This window comes from Conger conger, chromosome 8 (assembly GCF_963514075.1).
Source record: "Conger conger chromosome 8, fConCon1.1, whole genome shotgun sequence".
NCBI classification, from domain to species: Eukaryota; Metazoa; Chordata; class Actinopteri; order Anguilliformes; family Congridae; genus Conger; species Conger conger.
Window position 1 is genome coordinate 17,400,159 of NC_083767.1, and position 20,592 is coordinate 17,420,750.

At 43.1% G+C, this 20,592-nt stretch overlaps 1 protein-coding gene across 2 annotated transcripts in view; it reads left to right on the forward strand.

The window, feature by feature from the left end:
* Positions 1 to 17,757, forward strand: part of tapt1a (transmembrane anterior posterior transformation 1a) — a 42,167-nt gene extending 24,410 nt beyond the window's left edge. For both annotated transcript variants that reach the window (XM_061251305.1, XM_061251304.1), the window contains exons 10-14: positions 5,746 to 5,805; positions 5,897 to 5,965; positions 6,612 to 6,688; positions 10,151 to 10,311; positions 14,390 to 17,757. In XM_061251305.1, the coding sequence (XP_061107289.1) occupies positions 5,746 to 5,805; positions 5,897 to 5,965; positions 6,612 to 6,688; positions 10,151 to 10,311; positions 14,390 to 14,631 (609 nt within the window). In that variant the 3' untranslated portion in view covers positions 14,632 to 17,757. The remainder of the gene's footprint in view (positions 1 to 5,745; positions 5,806 to 5,896; positions 5,966 to 6,611; positions 6,689 to 10,150; positions 10,312 to 14,389) is intronic.
* Positions 17,758 to 20,592: the final 2,835 nt, after the last annotated feature.

Sequence of the window (20,592 nt, forward strand, 5' to 3'; positions counted from 1 at the left end):
TCTCTTCACAGCGAGATGGTACCCAGTTAGAATCCTCACTGACGGTGTTTGTGTGTGGAGTGTGCTTGTTCTCTCTGTGTCTCCGTGGGTTTCCTCTGGGAACTCTCGCTCCAGATAGATTCAGGGCACACCCAGACTGGGTCACTTCAGGTGCGTAGTTTGAGGGGAGACATGCTGGCTCCTGTTTTAATTGTTTCCTCCTGCAGTCCAACGGCATGCCGGTTAGGCAAATTGGAGACTGAATCACCCATAGGTATGAGTGTGTGAATGAATGGTGTGTAAGCCCTGCGATGGATTGCTGACCTGTTCAGGGTGAGTTCCTGCCTCTTGCCCAATGCATGTTGGGATAGACTCCAGCCTTCCCACAACCCAGGCCAGGAATAAGTGGTTTAGGAAATAGATGGATTGATTCTGCACACAAAAGCAGTTGCCACGAGGTTGCTGTGTCTACACTGGCTTTGCTAAACAGTCGCAATGGGACATAATTATGTTGCGATTTGCAGGGATTACGTCACTGCATCTCCGCTTTTGATACTGTTCATGCATATGCATGCCTTGGGTAAAGGCGCTAAAACAGGGTGGAGATTTAGTAAAGTAGGTCAATTGCGTATTCCGTCTAATTTACTAAAGCATGCCTTAATTACCGCTCTCCTCTTTGAATGCGGATTTGAAGAACTCCTGGTATCAGATGGCAGTTAGCGCAGTTCTGATATAGCATAGCCCTGTAAAAACTATGTTAATAAGGCCTCTCTCCAAAACATGGCTGCAGGCATTAGAGCCAAAAGCAAGTGAGATGCTATGAATAAGACAGATGGTCTTTCGTCCAAGAATTGCTCTCGTTTAGTTAATTGAACAGCAGATAATAAAGCGGTACAGCTACACAGCAGCCTTTGTGGGAGGATGTAAACCCGGAACCACACATCCACAGATAAAATTCCCTCCTGGCGATGGTGAAGTCGCTCTGACTTTATATTTCCTTGCACCTGTTCTGGAATTTGTAGCATTGGTAGTTGTTAATATTTTATTTTCCATTTGCATGTGGTGAAGAGAAAAACACCTGGATAAAAGGATTGCAATTACTTGCAAAGTGGAGGCTGTTACATATTACACCTTTGTGGCGTATCCATTGATTAAGCAGATAATATGATAATGTCTCTGCTTGCATAGGGTCATGGGGAAAAAAAAAAGGCTGGACAGATGTTCCTAAACTAGTGAAAAGGCCTTCAAATGCTGAGACACAGCCAGTAATTATGGCTAGCATGGCTTCAAGAGGCACTGGTAAATGTTTTAGTTGCATAACGGTTGTACATGTTATACAAGTTTCGGTAGTTCCATATCACCAAATCCAGCAAATCCCATATGATGCTGATTACCTACATGTAAGCAGGCTATTAAGACACTCCAACCGCTAATCTGTTAGGAGCCCAGTCAGCTGTGAAGGCATGTACTCTCGGTCCAGATAGATTCAGGGCACACTCTGGGTCACCTCAGGTGTGTGGTTTGAGGGGAGATAAACTGGCTCCTCTTTTAATTGTGCTGTTGAATTTGAATAATTTCTGCTGCTGTTCAGCCTCTTAGCTGAATGTGATAACAAGGGAAAAGGTATGTGGCGTTGCCATGGCTGCAGAAGGCAGGGGAACGCGACCCTCTGTTCACACATTAGCAGGAAAAAAACACGTTGATACGCTGTGCTGATCAAAGCTGAAATTTTCATAGACTCATATGGGAAATGTCATTCCTGTCGCCGTGCTCCTTTTCCCAGCCCAGCACATTCGAGTAAGAAACGCCGCTCTGTCTTGTCCAGCCAATCGCAGGTCGTGCCTGTTGCTGACCTCAACGCATTCAATTTCAACAGACCCAACCTGGCTATAGGTATATTATAGATAGAGACGTGTGGGTGCGGTGTTGTCTGTGAAAAGTTCATGACTTCACTTGTGGCGTCGGACATTTTCTTTCCTGCTAATGTGTGAACGAAGGGTCAGATGGACTGACCTCTGGGGCCGGGGTCAGGTCACACTACGGTGTTGACGCCGACGCAGTGTGTGTTTTCACAACATGTCACACACACAGTATTCTATTAGCAAATACGGCCTAACCCTGAGGTCACCAGTGTCTGAGAGTTTGTCCGAGACAAACGATTCCTAACCTCCTCTGTCCTCCTTAACGTTACATTCCCGCGGTAACCTAAAACCCGACACATGTCAAGCAGGTCCCGCCAAGGTTTCGTCTCAGCACCAATGAGCTCCTCACCCTTTGTTTCATGAGAGGTAGGCTTTCAGAATCACCATTTGTCTTCAGCCTCCCTTCCACCTCCCGCTATGGGACCGTGCTCTGTTTCACACATCGCGTATCTATCTTAGGAACTAAAATAGAAGGTGTGGATGTTGTATAATTATCTCTTTCCGACTCCTCGCCCCGAGTGTTTTGGGTAAGGATCTGCAGCATTCAATTTAAGGGGTCGACATTCAAACAAACAAACCGGGTCACTTTCTGTCTTCTTATATCTCACTTCCTCAATCTGTGTAATTTCAGAAGCTCCTCACATTTTGTATTTAATGCCATGCATGTAGGGCAGAGGATGCCTTTCACAATGAGGCTGTGTGAAACGCTGCCTGGCCTAATTCTACATCAACGGCACAGGGGCCTTGGTGATTTCCTTACAGGGAGTCTGTTGTCATGGTGTGCTGTCGTCATAACGACCACACAGCCTGCTGCATGGCAGGAAAAGTAACCGTAAAACCAGTTTCTCATTGAAAGAAAGAGGAACGTAGTGCCCACATTTGAGTCATCTGTCCTCGTTTCTTATTGTGCACAACCAGACTGCTAAAACCCAAAGTTGTTTTGGGTATGTGATAAATGTAATTACTTTATCTATTTATGTAATAATATGACTTCATCTGACCATTTTTCACTTACAAAATGGAGAGAGGCTGTAAGTTAGCAGTAAAATAAAGACTGCCTCTATTCTAACTGATTCTAATCTAGGGAAGTATGTCTTCCGTGGTGTCTATTTTGTGATTTTTGAAAGCTATTCTGTGCTTCACCCCTCCCTTCAAGAACAACTCAATCTGAAAACGTCTAGCTACGGTTTCTGTCTTGAACAACGGTGGAGTACGTTTCACACCAGGCTTGCTTGCTCCCATTTTGTGGGTGTAGCCCGAATAAATAATGATGTCAGCTTGTTCTTTAAAGGCCAGAGAACACCTTCTCAGATACCACTGGAGCAAACCGTACTGTGTCAGTCAGTCCGCCCACGGTTTGCAACAGAATGTACAAAGTGCCACAGTTTCTTTTTAAATAAACATTTTGCTACGTTTTGTCGGGGCTGAACGCCGCCCTGGTGACAGGGTCCTTCTTCACCAGAAACGCTGGCAGTCATACTGACCTAAAGCAGGCTGCGTCTTGTCAGGCCTCTCAAAGGCTTGGCACATCTTGCATCTGCACATCTGTTTTCGTATGTGCCTTTTTTAAAGTGAAGCTTAAATCTGTTCATCTGAATGCTTTGGGAGTCTACCGATGGGGAATTTTTTTTCTCAGTGTTTGTGCCCGCAGTAATTGTATCCCTCTGCGGTTACTGTGTATTTTCCTGACTATAAAAGGGAATTTCAACTGCACTGGGACGGTCCTCTTTCATTATCAATCTACAGAAGGCCAAATTGGAACACTTAATTTGAGTATGGCTGGGGCAGCCAGAAGCAGCTACAGCATACCGAACTGCATAGCTGCACATGCTGTAGGAGAGCCAGAATGGAGCCTGCTTCATTTCCTCTCTCAACAGTTTCTCAGTTTCTAGGTGGCTTACCTGTATATTCAGTATATCAGGATTTACAGACTAGCCGATTGCAATGGGCAATATATCACTCTCCCGTTTCAGCAGTTTAATTCTGTGCCCAGGATAGCATGCGTCTTGTGGTGAGAACAGGCCAGCCATCTCAAGTTCTGGTAGTGTTAGCATTCACAGTACACTTAGCATTTTTCTTTCACAGCAACTGATTTGCTGTTGATGTTGTGTTGATTTTGTGTTGAATTAAAGGAATGTGAAATAGGTGCTGTGATACATCTCGTTGGTGTCCCAAAGGTCTAGAAGTGATATTGATGAAAAAATGCTGAGAGCATTTCTAGCAAAAGTTTTTTTTAAACTATATTGCTGTGTATAATCATATACTCACATGGTCGTTTTATTATATTTTAAGTTATCTGGATGATATTTTAAAATAAGTGTCATTCATTAAGTTTCAACTTCATTGTGGCCCATCATAAACAATTTTGTGGTTATTCTAGGAGGAGTTCCTTTTCATAACATAACATGTATGCTGTATGTACTTGCATCTTGCATTTGGGCACAGAATTGACACGCCAGGCCACTGACCCATACATGGTTTAAGTGACAAGGTATAATGTCTGATTACAAAGTCTTCCGAGCAGGAAACCAATCATGTGTTTGTGTTTTCCTGAATCAGAGCGGTGACATCACCAACTGCAGCAGGCTCACATTGCCCTTCTGAACTTCGCAAACTCTGCCCGGAGGCGCCCGTTAAAGGACGTATGCACTAACAATGCGAACAGTGCTGGCAGGCCTAACTGCAACCCTATTCTGTGTTGTCACGTGCAGCTCTGTCTCTTAAGTAATAATGCAGTCGCTAGGCTAAATGAATCATGATTAGCCAAGTGTATGCCATAGATTATAATCGCACTTACGTATAGTTATTGTAGTATCCAGGGTATTCTAGCTGCCAACCTTGGTATGCTAGTTGGCAAGTTGATGTACTCTTCAAGGGTTCAAGCTGTATCTATGTGATCATGCTAGGACTTGGAACTGTACTTTCCTGTTGGGTCCTCAACACACTTGTCCCTGGGTTTGATTTGCACTTTATTGTACGTCGCTCCGGATAAGAGCGTCTGATAAATGACCGTAATGTAATGGAATGTAGCTGTCTTCATATCTCACGCGACACAAACCTCCGAGTCATATTTCTTCAGCCGTCTGTCGCGCTGACACCGAACATCAAGATTTCATTACGTCTCATGCTCCGATGCTGCTGAGAGTCTCAGGACCCCGAGAGAGAGGCGGGCTTCATCCCGTTTTAATTTAGCCGCCCCCGCACTCCTCCGGAAGCTTCTATTCCACGCGCCCGTCACGTCTAAGCGGAGATGTCAGTCTGAAAGGACGGGCTGCCATAAAGATACAATGTCAGCCGGCACTTCTCAGTCTAGTCACGTCTGTGTTTAGAGCCTTCACCCAACTGCTTTCTCCACAAAGTGACATTTACAATGTCGGTCATCAGACTGAATAAACTGTTGCCCCTGTTTGTTGTTTGCAGGACCTGTTGTGCTTAATTCCTTCCACTAAAACCCGAAATGAAAAAAACAGAAAGACAGCCCGGTGGTCTATAGTAAATGCCTCCATGTTATTCATTATTAATCATAATTATTGAATTGCTTAATCCACCGCCTATAATGTATTGCACTATTCAGGAGCAATGAACATTCATTTAAACGTTCATTCATTTAACCTGCACTAGGAGGACTATTGAATTTAGACTGGACATTGTGGTTCAAACTCCTTAATCTTTCAGTACACTTGTAACGTCTAACCATCATGATGATTGATGAGAACTCTTTAACATTGTCTCTTCTGACATGTTTAAATTGGATCCTGCTTCTGCTTCAGATAACTGGTCAGGTGCGACTGGTCCTATATATTGGCTTTTATAAAAAGATTTTTACTCTCTTTTATTCTTGCAGGTGTACAGTGAATACAGAGCGAGCCTGGCCTTTGACCTCGTCAGCAGCCGGCAAAAAAATGTAAGTCGGAGACATCCCACGAACAAGTCGGCGTAAAAGTCTTTCCTGTGGGTGTATTTTCATCAATCCATGGCCGTCTCTTCCATTCCAGGCATACACAGACTACAGCGACTCAGTGTCCAGAAGAATGGGGTTTATTCCACTGCCTCTGGCTGTCCTTGTAAGTGTGTTCTTCAGTAGAGGATTGGTTTAATCCCTTATGCTCTCATACGGGTTAACTTTGTTTTCCCGACGTCTTTTTGCCAGTGTATTGGCCGATTTTCAGAGTGAATCATATTTAGCTTGCTTCTGTTTATCCGCACTGCACCGAAAGGATGATGCATTGATTTTATTTTGAGAAATTTGAACAATTCAGTAATCCAGAAGGCATTCAGCGGTCTTTCAATGCTTTTCGCTTGCTCTCACTGTTCAGTGCATCAACCGAAGCCGCAAGTCATTTCCACGTGGATGACAATGCCACATTTTGCTTTTTCATAAAACAGTTGGTGATTATCGTGACTTGCGTCATATGAGTAGCATTGCTATTATCATTTTTCCCCTACTTGCGTTTCAAGTTGACCGAACCTAGCAGTAGTAGCATTGCCCTGAAAAGGGCATTGTTTCTGCTGAAAAGTTCAGGCGTTACGTTGGTAATTTAAAGTTACAAAGAGCAAAACATCGACTCAGATTTGACTCACAGAGGAGTGGATGAATACCTTAAGTTTAGTAAGGTATGACAGATTTGATAATTAGCTTGCTCAGCTGTTTTGAATGAGCCCCTGAAATGCAAGAATTTGACAGGCGTCTTGTGATTGTCGCGTTAACAGCTAATCCGGGTGGTGACGAGCTCTGTGACAATCCAGGGAGCCCTTTCCTACGTGTGCCTACTGCTCTTCTACCTGGGGTAAGTCTATGGAATTATGAGTTAAAAAGACAGCAGCTTCAGTTAATAAACACAAGAGCAATGGTCTCATTCCAGTCGGTTATTTTTCTCAAAATTGTCCTTGCTCCTGATCCAGAAATTGATCGAGCTCTGTCATCTTTAAGGACATTCCAACCCCTTAAATGTTCCTTGTAGGAACTAGAAGTAGAGGTTAGGAACTCACAATTTTTCGGAAAGCCTGACATATAAGTCATCGACCTGTGGATCCAACTCTTCCCTTCTGACGTTTAAAGGGGCAAGGACATTCCATTTGCCAAATTCACCTTTTCTCAACTTTCCAGTCTTTACTTCTTATTCTTTCTTCTTTTCTTATCATCTCCCAATGTGTGGAGCTAGGGGCAAGCAAGGAGAAAAGGAAAAAGAACAGAAAAATAAGGGATTGGAATGAACCGGGTATCAGGGTATCAGAACTGAATGTGGTGACTTCAGATTAAATCAGTGATCATAAAAACCACACCCCTGGTTAGTGAACAGTGAACTGTCCCTTCAGAAAGGGAGAAATTGGAGCCATCAATCCCACAGTGCATTTCCCCATTGTGTTTACAAACAATAGTCCGCCTTTTTCAAATTTCAAAGCAAATAACAAAAAAGTTATGTAACAGGAATGAACTTTATCTGATCCCATTTATCTTTATAAATTTTATGTGTTGCTTCACATTTTGTGACACCAGTGTGTTTGAAAATAAAGTGGCATTAGTCAACCATAGAAGTGACTTAATTCCCTAAGGACATTATGCAAAATGCTGGATGCACAGAATACTGAAGTCAGTGAATATAGCTTCAAGTAAGTATAGGTTTAAATGAAATTTACCAACATATTACATATGTTTCCTATTAGAATAGATGATTGTTTTAATAGAAATAAAAAATGTAATGTCCGCTCGCTAGTTTCCAAACGGACATAAAACGCATAACCATGTTTGCTGTATTTGGTTAGTGTTTTAATTAGGGGCTTTTCTCTTCTTTTTTACTGTCCCTCTGGTGGTGTAAAGCGGAAGACGTTTCCTGGGGCCCGAGCCAGCCTTGTCATTTTCGGTAGCTTCTCCCCAGCTTTCGTTTTAAAAATAGCTGCTCGTAAACAGACGTTGGTGTTTGTGCTTCTGGAATGTTCCGGGCAAACGTCAGCACCAAGGCCCGATCGCGGCTGTCCGTCTCGATCTCCTTCCAAATGCATTGCGCGTACAGGCGAACGCGCAGAATCCAAAGCAAATGAGGGTTCTCATAACTCTGGCTCTCAGCTCCCTGTTGCTAAGGCCGTCGAGGCTTGTTACAGAAATGTGCAGAAGTCATATTTGTTGGAGCTTAAGTAGCATTTTCTACCGGGGATTCTATATGTCCCTGGTAGAAAATATCCATAAATCAAAAAAATAAGCATAATGATGACAATCGCCACAATTCTGCAAACATGTCGTGCAAACTAGAATTGCATCTCAAAGACATTTTATGTTCATCTAATTTCTTGTGGAAGCAAAAAATGTACCATCATTTATTTGCCTGCATTTTGAAGAATTGAATATTATTCATACTCTGGATGTTTTACTGAAATGATTCCACTTAAGTACCTGGGTCAAGGTACTGGGCCCACTGTAGAGCCCCATTGAGACTAGAACCTTTGACCCAAGTTTCCTAGCAACTGTTCTGAGTGGCTGCATTGTGACAGTGGGCGTGAGATAAGAGTGTGGGATGACAGATTATCAAAGATTCTGCCCCATTGTTATATACACTCAGTGAGCACTTTATCAGGTATTTATGAAAATCTTTCTTCTGCTCTGTAGCCAATCCACTTAGAGGTTTGATATGTTGTGTGTTCAGATGCTCTTCTGCATACCACTGTTGTAATGTGTGGTTATTTGCATTACTGTCACCTTCCTGTCAGCTTCAACCAGTCTGTCCCTTCTCCTCTGACCACTCTCATTAACAAGGCGTTTCTGCCTGCAGAACTGCTGCTCACTGGATGTTTTTTGTTATTCGCAGCATTCTCTGCAAACTTTGCTGTGTGTGAAAATCCCAAGAGATCAGCAGTACCACCACTCAACAATCACAAATACATGGTCAAAGTCACTTAGATCAAATTTTTCCCCCCCATTCTGATGGTTGATGTGAACATTGACTGAAGCTCCTGACCCGTAATTGCATGATTGTATGCATTGCATTGCTGCCAAAGAGTTGGTTAGATATTTGCATAAATACGTAGGTGTTCTGGTGTTGGTAATAAAGTGCTCAGTGAGTGTATAGCAACATGTTTATGGCCTAAACTGGTTGCATCCGAGGTACACAGAGGCCTATAGGTGCGGATGCCATGGGGGCGGGATCTCCATATCACCGTTCGGAGCCCGGAATGCTCTCCACGTAAACCGATTAAGATAATTACTGGCCCAGGGAGACAGGCTTTTACGGAGCTAAATACCAATCAGCTGACTGGGTAATTGAGTAAAGTGTTAGATTTGTATTTTTTCCCCTTCGCAGTTAGGAAGCTGATGGTCTAGGGCAGATTTTGTGGTCTGCTGTTAGGGCACCCGGTTGTCTTCATACCATACTCGGTAATGATACCGGCGTTTCGGTAAGCTGGCAGGGTTTTTTTAGACCGCAATCGGCCGTGTAGAATTATTGTGCTGTCGCATGCGCTGAGTGCTGCTGAACGAAACGACCAATGGGAGAGGCTGCTCCCGGATCAGTGTGCTGTACACAGAGCCTACAGGGTGCTCAGTTCTCTCAGTGTACGGTACCTGTGTTCTGAAATACTCCACTGCAGTCAGTCCTACGCTGAATGGGTGATAATGTCAGTACTTGTATGGTAGGCATTGCATTATGTATGACAATATAAATAAAAACTCTTGGAACATATAATTATGTTTTTTGAGTTTGGGTTTACTCAGAAAAGGTCATTAATATAGTAATTTAATAAGAGTTTGAATGGGATTTGCATTCTTCGATTTTAATTTCTGCAGTAGTAGCATTGCTATCCAATGAAACTGTTTTTTCTTCTGCCAAAGTGAATCATTGGTAGAGAATGGGGAAGCACATTCTTTTCAGAAAGATTTTGACAAATAGTCCAAACTTCTTTGTCGTATTTTACATTTTTTTTCCCTCATGATTTATTAGCTAAAATCAGCAATTTCCTTTAAGTTTTTTTTTTTTTTTTCCCCGCTGTCGTTCTTTCTTTGTATTTTAGACAAAGAGCATGAGAAGTGTTTATGTAGTCACGGAGAAGCACTTGCAAATTGCCAAAACACAGCATACAGTCATAATTGGCACTAGCATTGGAATTTGTGCCAAGCATACAGTACATACATCAAAATGTTTATTACTTACTTTATACTTTATTACATTCTAAAAAAAAAAGAGGAATTTTACACCCCCGCTCCTGTCAGTGATTCTCCCGAATGAGCGAACATCCTCTCAAGCCATTCCCCGTGTCTGCAGGATGATAAGTCTGAAAGTGCTGAACAGCATCATTCTGCTGGGGAAGTCCTGTCTGTACGTGAGAGAGGCCAACATGGAGGAGAAGCTGTTTGAGAGACCACCGACCGCACCGTCCAGCAGAGCCAGCAGCAAGTCAAGGAGCACAGTCACTGTCCCCTCTGGTGAGTTCAAGATGGCTGCGCCCAAAATGGCTGTGCCCAAAATGGCTGAACCTTGGGTAAATAGTATGGCAGTAGTATATATATATGAAAGGCCCATCCACAGCAAGAACTATGTACTACTATATGTGTATATACTACTACTATAATAGTATAATAGTAGTATATACACATTAAGGGCTAATCCACAGCAAGAACTATTACGATAACTATAAATATGTTGTTTCAAAACTCAAGTGGATGGCAGAGTCCACACCACCACTATAACGACTATGACACAGATGAACAATATCTTGGTGGTATCACTTTCTGAGTGATTTCTTTCAAGCTGCATGAACGATAAAACACTGACAGCCAATCAAAATTCGACCCCATTTGCAGGACGTCATGTGCAAAATGGCAGAAATAGCCATGAGACTACTTACAGAACATTATCCTTCAGCAGTGTAGACATCGTTATGGTTATAGTTATCATTATAGTTATAGTTCTTGGTGTGGATGGGCCTGAAGGCAGGGTAAGTGTGTGTGATTTCTTATGAGCATTATTTTTAATCTTCATGAAGCAAAACTCAAGTAAATTATTGATTTATTTGTGTAATTGTCTTAACTTGCTATGTTAATAGCTTGGAATTCACTTTTAATAATATAATATGCTATAATATGCTTTTTATATTAAGGAACATTTTTGCCATGATGTGCAGAAGCAACCAAAGGGACAGAGATTTAAGGTTTAAGTTTTAAGTTTAACAAGTCACCCGGAAATAGCAGAAAATAAACCAATTTCTAGCATTGGTGTCATTATCTAATTTTGATTGTTGCCTTATAAATGTTTTGGTTAGTTCATCATCGTACTTGTAATGAATAATTCAGCATTTGGAATAAGCTATAAGCATAGTTCATAATTTTACTGATTTAAATACCTTCGTAATGTTAGTCTTAGTAATGTTAGCAGCAAGCAGCACTTAAGTATATTTTGCTTTAATTAGCTTGACAGAAATGATACAACTCACATATTAGCATATGATGTTTGAAAGAACATGCAACTAGTCTTCAACTTGGCCTTCGTTGTCTTATAGCAGTTGATGTTGTAAATATTGGTAATACTTAATTTACTCCGAATGAGAGTCTGTTAGCTCACACCAGTACTCCGCAAAGCTGATTCCGTAGTGAGAGGTTCATGTCTCCTGTCGCTTTCTTCAGAGAAGACATTTTACACATTCTTCTCATTAGCATCTTAGTTGAAATGACATCTGTGCAATGTGGCCGATATCATTCTGAAACTCTGTATTTACATTATATACGCATTAAGATAATGGACAGGAATCGCCTACAATCCTTGTGCAATGCTGCACTTGAAAGGAAACGTATTTGAAGAGCGTGTGTTTCAGGCCTGTCCTCAAGGACTGTCGGAAATAGGCCGTGTTTCCGTGCTACACCAAGCACACAAGATGCAGCCATTCCCAGCCAATCGCCTGAGGCAAAGATCCGGCCCAGTTGGATGCACTCATCGAGTCCAAGCCTTTTGGTGTGGGCCCAAGAAGAGGCTCTTTATTTGCTGGTAATCTGCCTCGGTGACAGGGTGGGGTAAGAGCAGCCCCCCAAGCACTCGACGGGGAGCCTTAAAAGTATGTTCCTCTGGAAGCAGGAGAGCAGGACTCCACTGTGTGGCCCAGCCCAGCCTAAACCCAGAACACACAGGCCTGTGGGGTGGGCATACACAATATCCTCTCCGGTGACGATGTCGGCAGCTCCGATGCCCGCTCACACTTTGCGAGGTCAGATTGTGACAACCGATCCAATGACAGCATAGATTATACAGGCTCCCGCTCAATCCGAACAATGATTGGTCAGAACAGAATCCGCTCGCAAGATCGCACCTGACGAAATTGAAGCTGACAGTGCCCACATTTTTTTGACATGTCAAAAAGCAATCAGGAGCCCCTGAAATAGTGGGATGGACTGAGAACGTTATCTCATAAATAAATGACGTTGAGTCCTAATGATTTTCGTACGATTTGGTCAGGAGCTGGGAAAAAATATATATTGGTGCCTTGCAACTCGCCCTTAGTCACGCTATCGCCACAGCAGACTCACCCCGACGTGACCAGAACTGAGCTGCCCTCACCACCACCCCCAGCCACCCACCAATTCAAACTAGCAACTCTGGAGGACAATGGTATCATCCTCTTGCCAATGGGAAACCAAAGTGCTTTCCAGGGCAATGTGGCTATTTATCCAAATTAAAAAAGGAAAGCACTGCTGTCAAAAGGAGAGAAAAAAAGGCATGAATTGGTCCTTTGTTAAGCTGCAGCAACTGTTTCATTTGAGACTATGGGAGAGTAAGTGAGCATCATTTGAAAAATCAATCGGATAGAGCGTTGAAGCCGGAATGATGCCATTAATTTCATTATCGCACACTGTAATTTGGGAATAAATGGGCTCTTATCTATTGATGGAACTGCTCATTTCTCTGGGGGCTTTTAGGTGACGCCTCAGTTTGAAAATTAGTAATTAATTTGATAGGATTCTAATTGAAAATGTGTCTGTTTAGGTTCCTAATTGAGAACAAAATCAGCTTCATCAGCTCCCCTTTGGTACTCTATCCCTGATGGGTATCTGTGGGAAAGATCTATGGCCGCCAAATCATCTCCGGCAAAGGCCTGTTCGACGACGCTTAACTGTATGGATCGCATGGAAGTGTTGGTCTAAAGCATACCGTGCCAAGACGGCTCTTCATAATCCAAATAAAAATATCTTGCTACTGTCATTGTTGCTTTAACAATAATGCATTTCTATCTCGGAGCAGTGCGTTTTAGATCAGCTCCTCGCCCGATTAACTGAGCCGTCGGCCCTTGTCTCGGGCGTCCATCAGCTCAATTAAAATTCCTGTCACTCAGCGCAGTTCAGGTCAGACGGCTGAGGCAGTCCATTAAAACTGAGACGAGCACGGAGCGGCGCTTCCGGAAGGCGTCAGACACCGAGCTTTGCTTTCTGAGCGTGAGCCAGAGGGCACAGAGAGATGACACTGAGAAAAACCTTTACTGCTTATTCCTGACGACCCCACGCGCCCTCTGCAGCTCTTCCAGCTCTGCATCTGGTGCCCAAGTCTAAACTAGAGGCTTAGTGACTAGCTACGAAGTACTTTGCAACCATGTCTGCTAATAACTGTTGTGGCACCATGATAACTTCTATCCTAACTGGTTTGGATGGAAAGTCGTTACTAAGAAGAGTGGGTAATCTCTCCTCGCAGTTACCGACTGTCACTTGGCATCGTAGCTAGTTGGCTAGCTCGCCACTGAAATATCATATCCATAAATGAAACCTCTACTTGATTCCCGAGTTGCAGAACAGCATAGTATTACTGAAAAGCGGTGCTGTGTGCGGATTATGAAATATGTTTTACCGTTAGCGAGCGACTCTGATTACACCTGCATAGTGTAGGTGCACTCTACTTAGTTGTTAGTACATTGTAGCTTATTCCCGTGGTGTCACCTCTTTTATATTAGCTGTGCATAAATCAGAACTTTGTAGGATTAAGTTATAACTAGGCTATGTTTGAACTGAAGCACAGCCTGTGCAACCCAGTCCTGGTCACCTGGCTCTGTGTCTTTCCCTGGGTCTGTGTCTGCTTTATCTCTCTGTCGCTCCTTCCAACACAACGTCAAATCCGCAGGCTCTCCAGATGCCTCCATTCCAGCTTGTGGCCCTCCGGCCAAGGCTGCTGTCCCAGTCACCCTCCCACACAGGCCAAGAACACTTAATTCCCTTGAAGTAGTCACCGCTATCTTGTTCCAGGAGGTCAAGAAAGTAGACCAAAAGAGCAGGAAGTGTGTAGCGCTTCTGCCAAAGTTCACAAGCATGGCCAAAGTATTTGTTGAGCTCTTCGTATTTGCTTGCACACATTGTATTTAGAACTGAACTGCCATTCATTTCTGGTCCGTTATTTTCCAGCAGTGCCTCGCAGTAAAGTGGTGGAGGATCGTATAGAGGTCCTTACATATTTAAGCACTGGTAAAATGGTATGCTGTTCCGCCTGCAGTCTGAATGTCTTTGGGTTAACCCGATTCCTCCTTTCCCCCAGTTATCCCAGCCTGCCCTGCAGACCAGAGCCCCGCCCCCTCCATCATCAGCCAACCGGCCGGTAGGGCCAAGGACCGCGCCCCCCAGCCCCCTGCCGGCAGCTCGGACCAGCTCCCAACCGCGCCCGACGAGCACGAGGAGAAGGCGGAGACTCAGGACGAGCCGGAGCTCAAACACAGGACCCCGAAAAAGGACCTGCTGGAGATCGACCGCTTCACAATATGCGGGAACCGCATCGACTGACGTTCACACACCCCCTTCCCCCGTTCACCGTTAGCGACGGCTCAGGACAGGACAGGCCGCCGTGAATCCCGTCCCGCCAAAGAGGCCGGCGCTGGAGTATTTATTGAGACACACTTAATTTATTGTTTACTGGAAGTGTGACTGGTAGCGTTGCACTGGGCTGAGCCTCTGGGGAACGATAGCGGGAAGACCCGCGGTATGCAGGGCGAGCTGCAGGACACTCCGAACAGGAAGGATCAAGCTGGCACGAGCAGCGTCTCAACAGGGTTTATGACAAAAACATAAAAATGCTGAAGGCCTTTGGTCCAAATATGTGCCTACATCACTTTGTTTGCTTTTAAAAATAAAACATTACAGTTATATATAATATATAATATAACAAGATACCAACAGGGTATAACATTTTCTTAATAATCTTCCACCCCATCAGCATACTACCACTAAATCCAATATAATTGACCGAGTGTTCACCTGGTAACATTCACTCAGTCCTATGAGTAAGAGTGTCCACTACACTGGCCTCAACTGTACTCAACAGAAGTTATCCGAAGGCACTTTCAAAGAGTGTGACTCATTCACAGCTGGGTAATCCGGTTTTACAGTCTATTCCTTATGGACGCAGTCTGAATAACATTTCCATTTTCGGATGCCTTAGTTTTGTAATGGCAATTTAAACAATCCTTGTGCCTCAATTTCTACTGTTTGGACAGAGCTAATATTTAAATGGGTTTTAAATAATATATTTAAAGTGCTGTACAGTAATATATTCAGAAAATCTTCCCTTGGGCCAATGTAGTCCTGAAGTACAGCATCATGTGGGTAGTAGTGACGGCACATGGGCGTTGCTGTGCAGAAAGAGCAGCTTCACTCTCAGAAGAAGGGTTATTTGGCTTTGTCATAGGTGAGAAGTCTGAGAGCTCCCAGGCAGCGCCATTTTGCCTGACAAAGAACTTATTACTAGATAGGCTTCTTCTAACAAGGCTTTCTTTGGATCCATTTCTGAGAGTGTATGAAAGACTTAAGACAGTCATTGTAAATTTGTACCGGCATTACTATAACTGTTGTTTGACCATTTTTTTAAAAGTAAAGACTGGGGCTACTCAACTCCCGGTCCTATGGGCCGCAGTGTTTGCAGGCATTTGCTCTGATCACGCACAACCGGGTATCACTCCTAAGCCAAGGAGGTGTAATAATTTGTGATATCAGGTGGTGTGGTGTAAGATTCACCTGCAGGACCTGGAGTTGAGTAGCACTAGTGTAGAAGAGATTCCTCTTCACTTCTAGACTGAAAACGTAAAAGATTAACTCCGTCCAATATTACTACATGACATTTTGTATTAAATTTGTATTAAATATTTTTCATACAATAAAAAGCAGTACCGGCTGTTGTGAATTCACTGTTCAACAGCTGTTCACATCTGCAGTTCAATGGCTTGGCAGTTTCTCAGATGTGTAAGTCAAAATATTTAAATTTGTATAGTGTTTCAGTTTCAGTTCTAGATTGTGGTGCAGTGCTTCTGCTTTACCATGCTTCAGGTTTGTGGTGCATCACTGCTGTAAATTTACAATGCTTCTACTTTCTGGTGCTTAACTTCTACATTCTGGTGCTCCAGATTTGCAATGCTTCTTCTCTATGGTGCTTCAGTACTAGATTCTGGTGCCGTGTTTTTACAGTGCTTCTGCTTCATGGTGCTTTAGGTTTATTGTGCTTCAGTACTGTAAATTAACAATGCTTCTGCATAATGTGCTTCATTTCTAGACTCTGACTCTGAACAACCAGAACTATAACTGTATAGCGAACCTCTTGGATTTACACAAGATTTCTTGGGTAAAAACATGTAGGTCTGGGGTACTCCTGGGAAAGAGTTGGCTACTCCTACACTGTAACAGTGTTGTTTATATGTATGGTGCTACTATAAGGTCACTTGTGTTCTCAATGTGATAAAACTAGTTAAAAAGTAACATTTGTACAGGAAGAACTGTGTGATGTTTCACACGTGAGTGTTGCTCAGCAACCAGCTGCGAATTGAAGAATGACAATGTCCGTTTGTGGTGTGTCCTTGTTTAGCCTTCGAATTTTTGCACTGATGTGCCTCGCTGCCTTAATTCACACCTTCTCCAGCTCTGCAAAGTTCTGTCGGTATCTGAATGATCCACAAGTCACCTTGCAGAAACAGAACATGAATTTTAGAACATTTTTGAGCGTGGCATTTTTTTATCTCAGGATTTACCCAGGTTTCTTCAGCCATGAAAGAGTATAAGATTATTGATAATGTTAGCAATGTGTTATGATCTGCTTTGAGTTTGGACTTTTTGGTCATTTGGTTTATTATGGAGAAATGCCTTGCTTTACCATCTGGTTTTTTGAACACGGGTGCCCTTGGTAAATCTGTGACTGAAACCGATATTTGATGGTGCTGTCAGCATTTAAATCTCTGATTTTGAAGTGTGGAATGTTAGATGGCACAGCTTCCAGGTCCATCTATAAACCTACCTGGGTCAGAAATAGCTGATAGCTAAGATATGAAACTAAAATATAGATTTATATGACAATTTAAAAAAATGTTTTAACCATAAATATATAAGCTTTGCTGCAACCATGATGAGAGCAGGAGGCTAATTATGTTTACAGATGTGAAGTCTACTACTAGCAGGTATACACATCAAAATTAAAGGAATTATTTTTACGATTGCATTCGCTACTGTGAACATGGCAAGGCTAATACTGGACGACTCTTCACAAATGCAAAATAGTGCAAAATTCACAATGAATGGTGTTTTCTTTCTGAAGTAATTTTGGAGTGGTTGAATGCACAAGTGGATGCTATAACAGAATTAACTTGGGGAAGTTATACATATCTTTATTTCACATTTCAGGAACAATAATGACATTTCTGTTTTTAAGAAATGTGAACCCATGGAAGCCATTAGAAATTTACCGTTTTAATATTGTACAGGTGCTCACTGTTCATGGGGATTCCATATCATTCTCAACCATTCTATGTTGTGTGTTATCATGGCAAAGTTTAAGGTGATTTATTTAAATTGTTCATATGTTAAGAATTGGCATGTGTGTGAGCAGTGCATGTCAGAAGCTGATGAATAAAGATTTTTGTTGGTCTGGTATGATGTCATAAGTTACACCACTGCTTCAGTCCTGTATCCTGTATTTCACAATTAGGTTTGATCTCAGACAGTTGTCTGAGAGTATTGTGCTTTTTGCATTGTTCTTTCCCCTATTGCAGAGATCATCAAATAACGGTCCTCGAGGTCTTTCAACCTCCCTTTACTGAAGATCAGGTGTGAAGACAGTCTGGCCTATCATTGGCACTAATTCTTCAGCCAATTACCTGGAAGAAGAGAACTGAGGTCAAATTTGGATTTGAAGTTCAGATTTGATGATTGCTTTAGGACTGAGCCTGTGCACAGAGCAAGCCCACAGAACTGGTCACCCTGGAGGAAGCCTTTTATTACATTACATTAATGGCATTTGGCAGAAGCTCTTATCCAGAGCGACGTTCAGTTGGTTAGACTAAGCAGGAGACAGTGCTCCCCTGTAGTATTGCGGGGTTAAGGGCCTTGCTCAAAGGACCAATGGCTGTGCAGATCTTATTGTGGCTACACCGGGGATCGAACCACCGACCTTGCAGGTCCCAGTCATGTACCTTAACCACTACGGTACAGGCCGCCCCTATTTTATAATGAATAAGTGTGTGTTTTGTTACGACCTAAGGCTCGATTTGGCCATAACATCAAATGGACAGCAACAACAAGGTGAAGGAATTTACAGATATTTATTAATGACCTTCTTTTATGAAGACTTATGCAAGCCTTTTAAACAAGTGTCAAAGCACACAACCAAATACAGGCCTTTTGGACAAGTGTAAAAGCCAACAACCAAACACAGGCCTACTTAACAAGTGTCCAAGCCAACAACCAAATACAAAACAATGCCAGAGCGAGGAAGGAGCATTCGCCGTGCAGCCATGAGCTAACGTGAGCTCCCTCCAGAATGGTGAAGCTGTGCTTTTAAACCCCCAGCTTCCAGGTGCGTCAAATCCAACAATCAGCGCTGGCTCAGTTCTCCTAGCTCCGCCCACCTTTCCGTTCCTGCAATCAGAGAATACGGGCAGAGAGAAAAACCCAGAGCGGATCGCGAACCTGGGTCGTAACAGTTTACAGGGTTAGCAGCGAAGCGGCTCCTTGTTGTTACCGTTCACTTGATAATATGATGCTAAGAATCTTCCTGGAACAAGTTCGATTCTTAGAGGTGGATGAAATGGCCATCTTGGCATTTTTTTTTTGGCTGGCTTTCTAAAATTTTTATATAGCGCCTTTATCCGAAGCGCTGTACAATTGATGCTTCTCATTCACCCATTCATACACACACTCACACACCAACAGCGTTTGGCTGCCATGCAAGGCTCATCAGGAGCATTTGGGGGTTAGGTGTCTTGCTCAGGGACACTTCGACATAGCCCGGGCGGGGGATCGAACCGGAACCGAACCCTCTGACTGCCAGACGACTGCTCTTACTGCCTGAGCCATGTCGCCCGTCTCGCTGGACAACCCATGGAAGTAGAACATGCCTGCATGCAGAGTGTTTGTGGGGGGTAGCGATTCATGTCACGTACGGCTGCTATCTGGGTCCACGGGAAGCCTTGCCTGCAGTCGTCACTGTAAGCCTGCCATAAAGATGGCCTCGTAGAAACAGCCCTGTCCCAATGGATGAAGCGGGAATCGGGCTGTGTGCAAAGTAGCAAGAAGACCAATCTCCTGTGCTACATTCCCACAGAATTTTGAAAATGAGGTTAGGTTTTTCTCACCTAACCTCAGTCATGGCGGGCCACGGTTTATGCTGGTTCTTTCAAGCCCGTTGATTCAAAATATTTTGTTATAAAAGAATCACATCTTTTTATGTATTTATTTGCAATATACCTGTACAGTGGCACGATAAGCACAGTGTGAACATGGGACTTTTCTTCTACCTTGCATGCATAGCTATTTCTGACGTGGTTTAAGAGGATGAATAATCTGCCTACACATGAAAAGCACCCAATTAAGAAATGCGATTCTTGGTAAAATTCTTGGATTGCAATTGTGGTTGGAACAATAAGAGTACACAGTTATACCCCAGGACCCAGGTTGGCTGCCACTGTTCTTCATACTGATTAAATGTTTCATTGTTCATGATATTTAATTGTACTTATGGTTAGTGCTTGCTAACATGGCAGAATATGACATCCAAAACCTATGGAATTGTCAGCTTCTCAATAGATGCAGCCATTATTACAGTAATAAGATATCCATTCACACATACTGGACAGTACATGTCACTTCTGTTTATTCATATTAGACAGTCCAGTCTGGAGGAGTATCCATGCATTTCCATCCATACAGAAATGGTTTCTCCCCTTTTTTGAACTCCAACTTCAAATGACGTTACTGCCTTGCCACCCACGCATTTCTCCCCGTAGCATTGCAGATGAAGCGCACTGATGATGCACTCCTGTGCTGCATAATTTATTATGTTACTGCCTACAGGCCACAAAAATACTATGGAGAAGTGTTGGAAATGATTTGAGGAGATACAGTACATCTTCCTCTCCTTCATAGGTCATAGTATTTTTCTAATCCAACTACTATGTTAAATGGATATAGATGACTGCAGGGAAACTGGTGCAGTTGACCATACAGAAAATATACAGACTTGCAACTGCATTATAAAAAAATTCTATGAAACAAAGAGTTGTACCAAGCATGGTTCTAAAGTTCTAACCGCATAACATGCAAAGTGTGCCTCCCTTCTAGCAGGTAGGTAGAACTTTTTCCGGGTTTTCCTGTAGTCGGGATTCCCTGAGTCCAGCAGGGAGATGGAGACCCTCACTGTAGTGAAGAGTTATTTTTCCTCTTTGTAGTGTCTGCAGCAGACGACCAGTGGGATGTGATCGCATTGTGGTC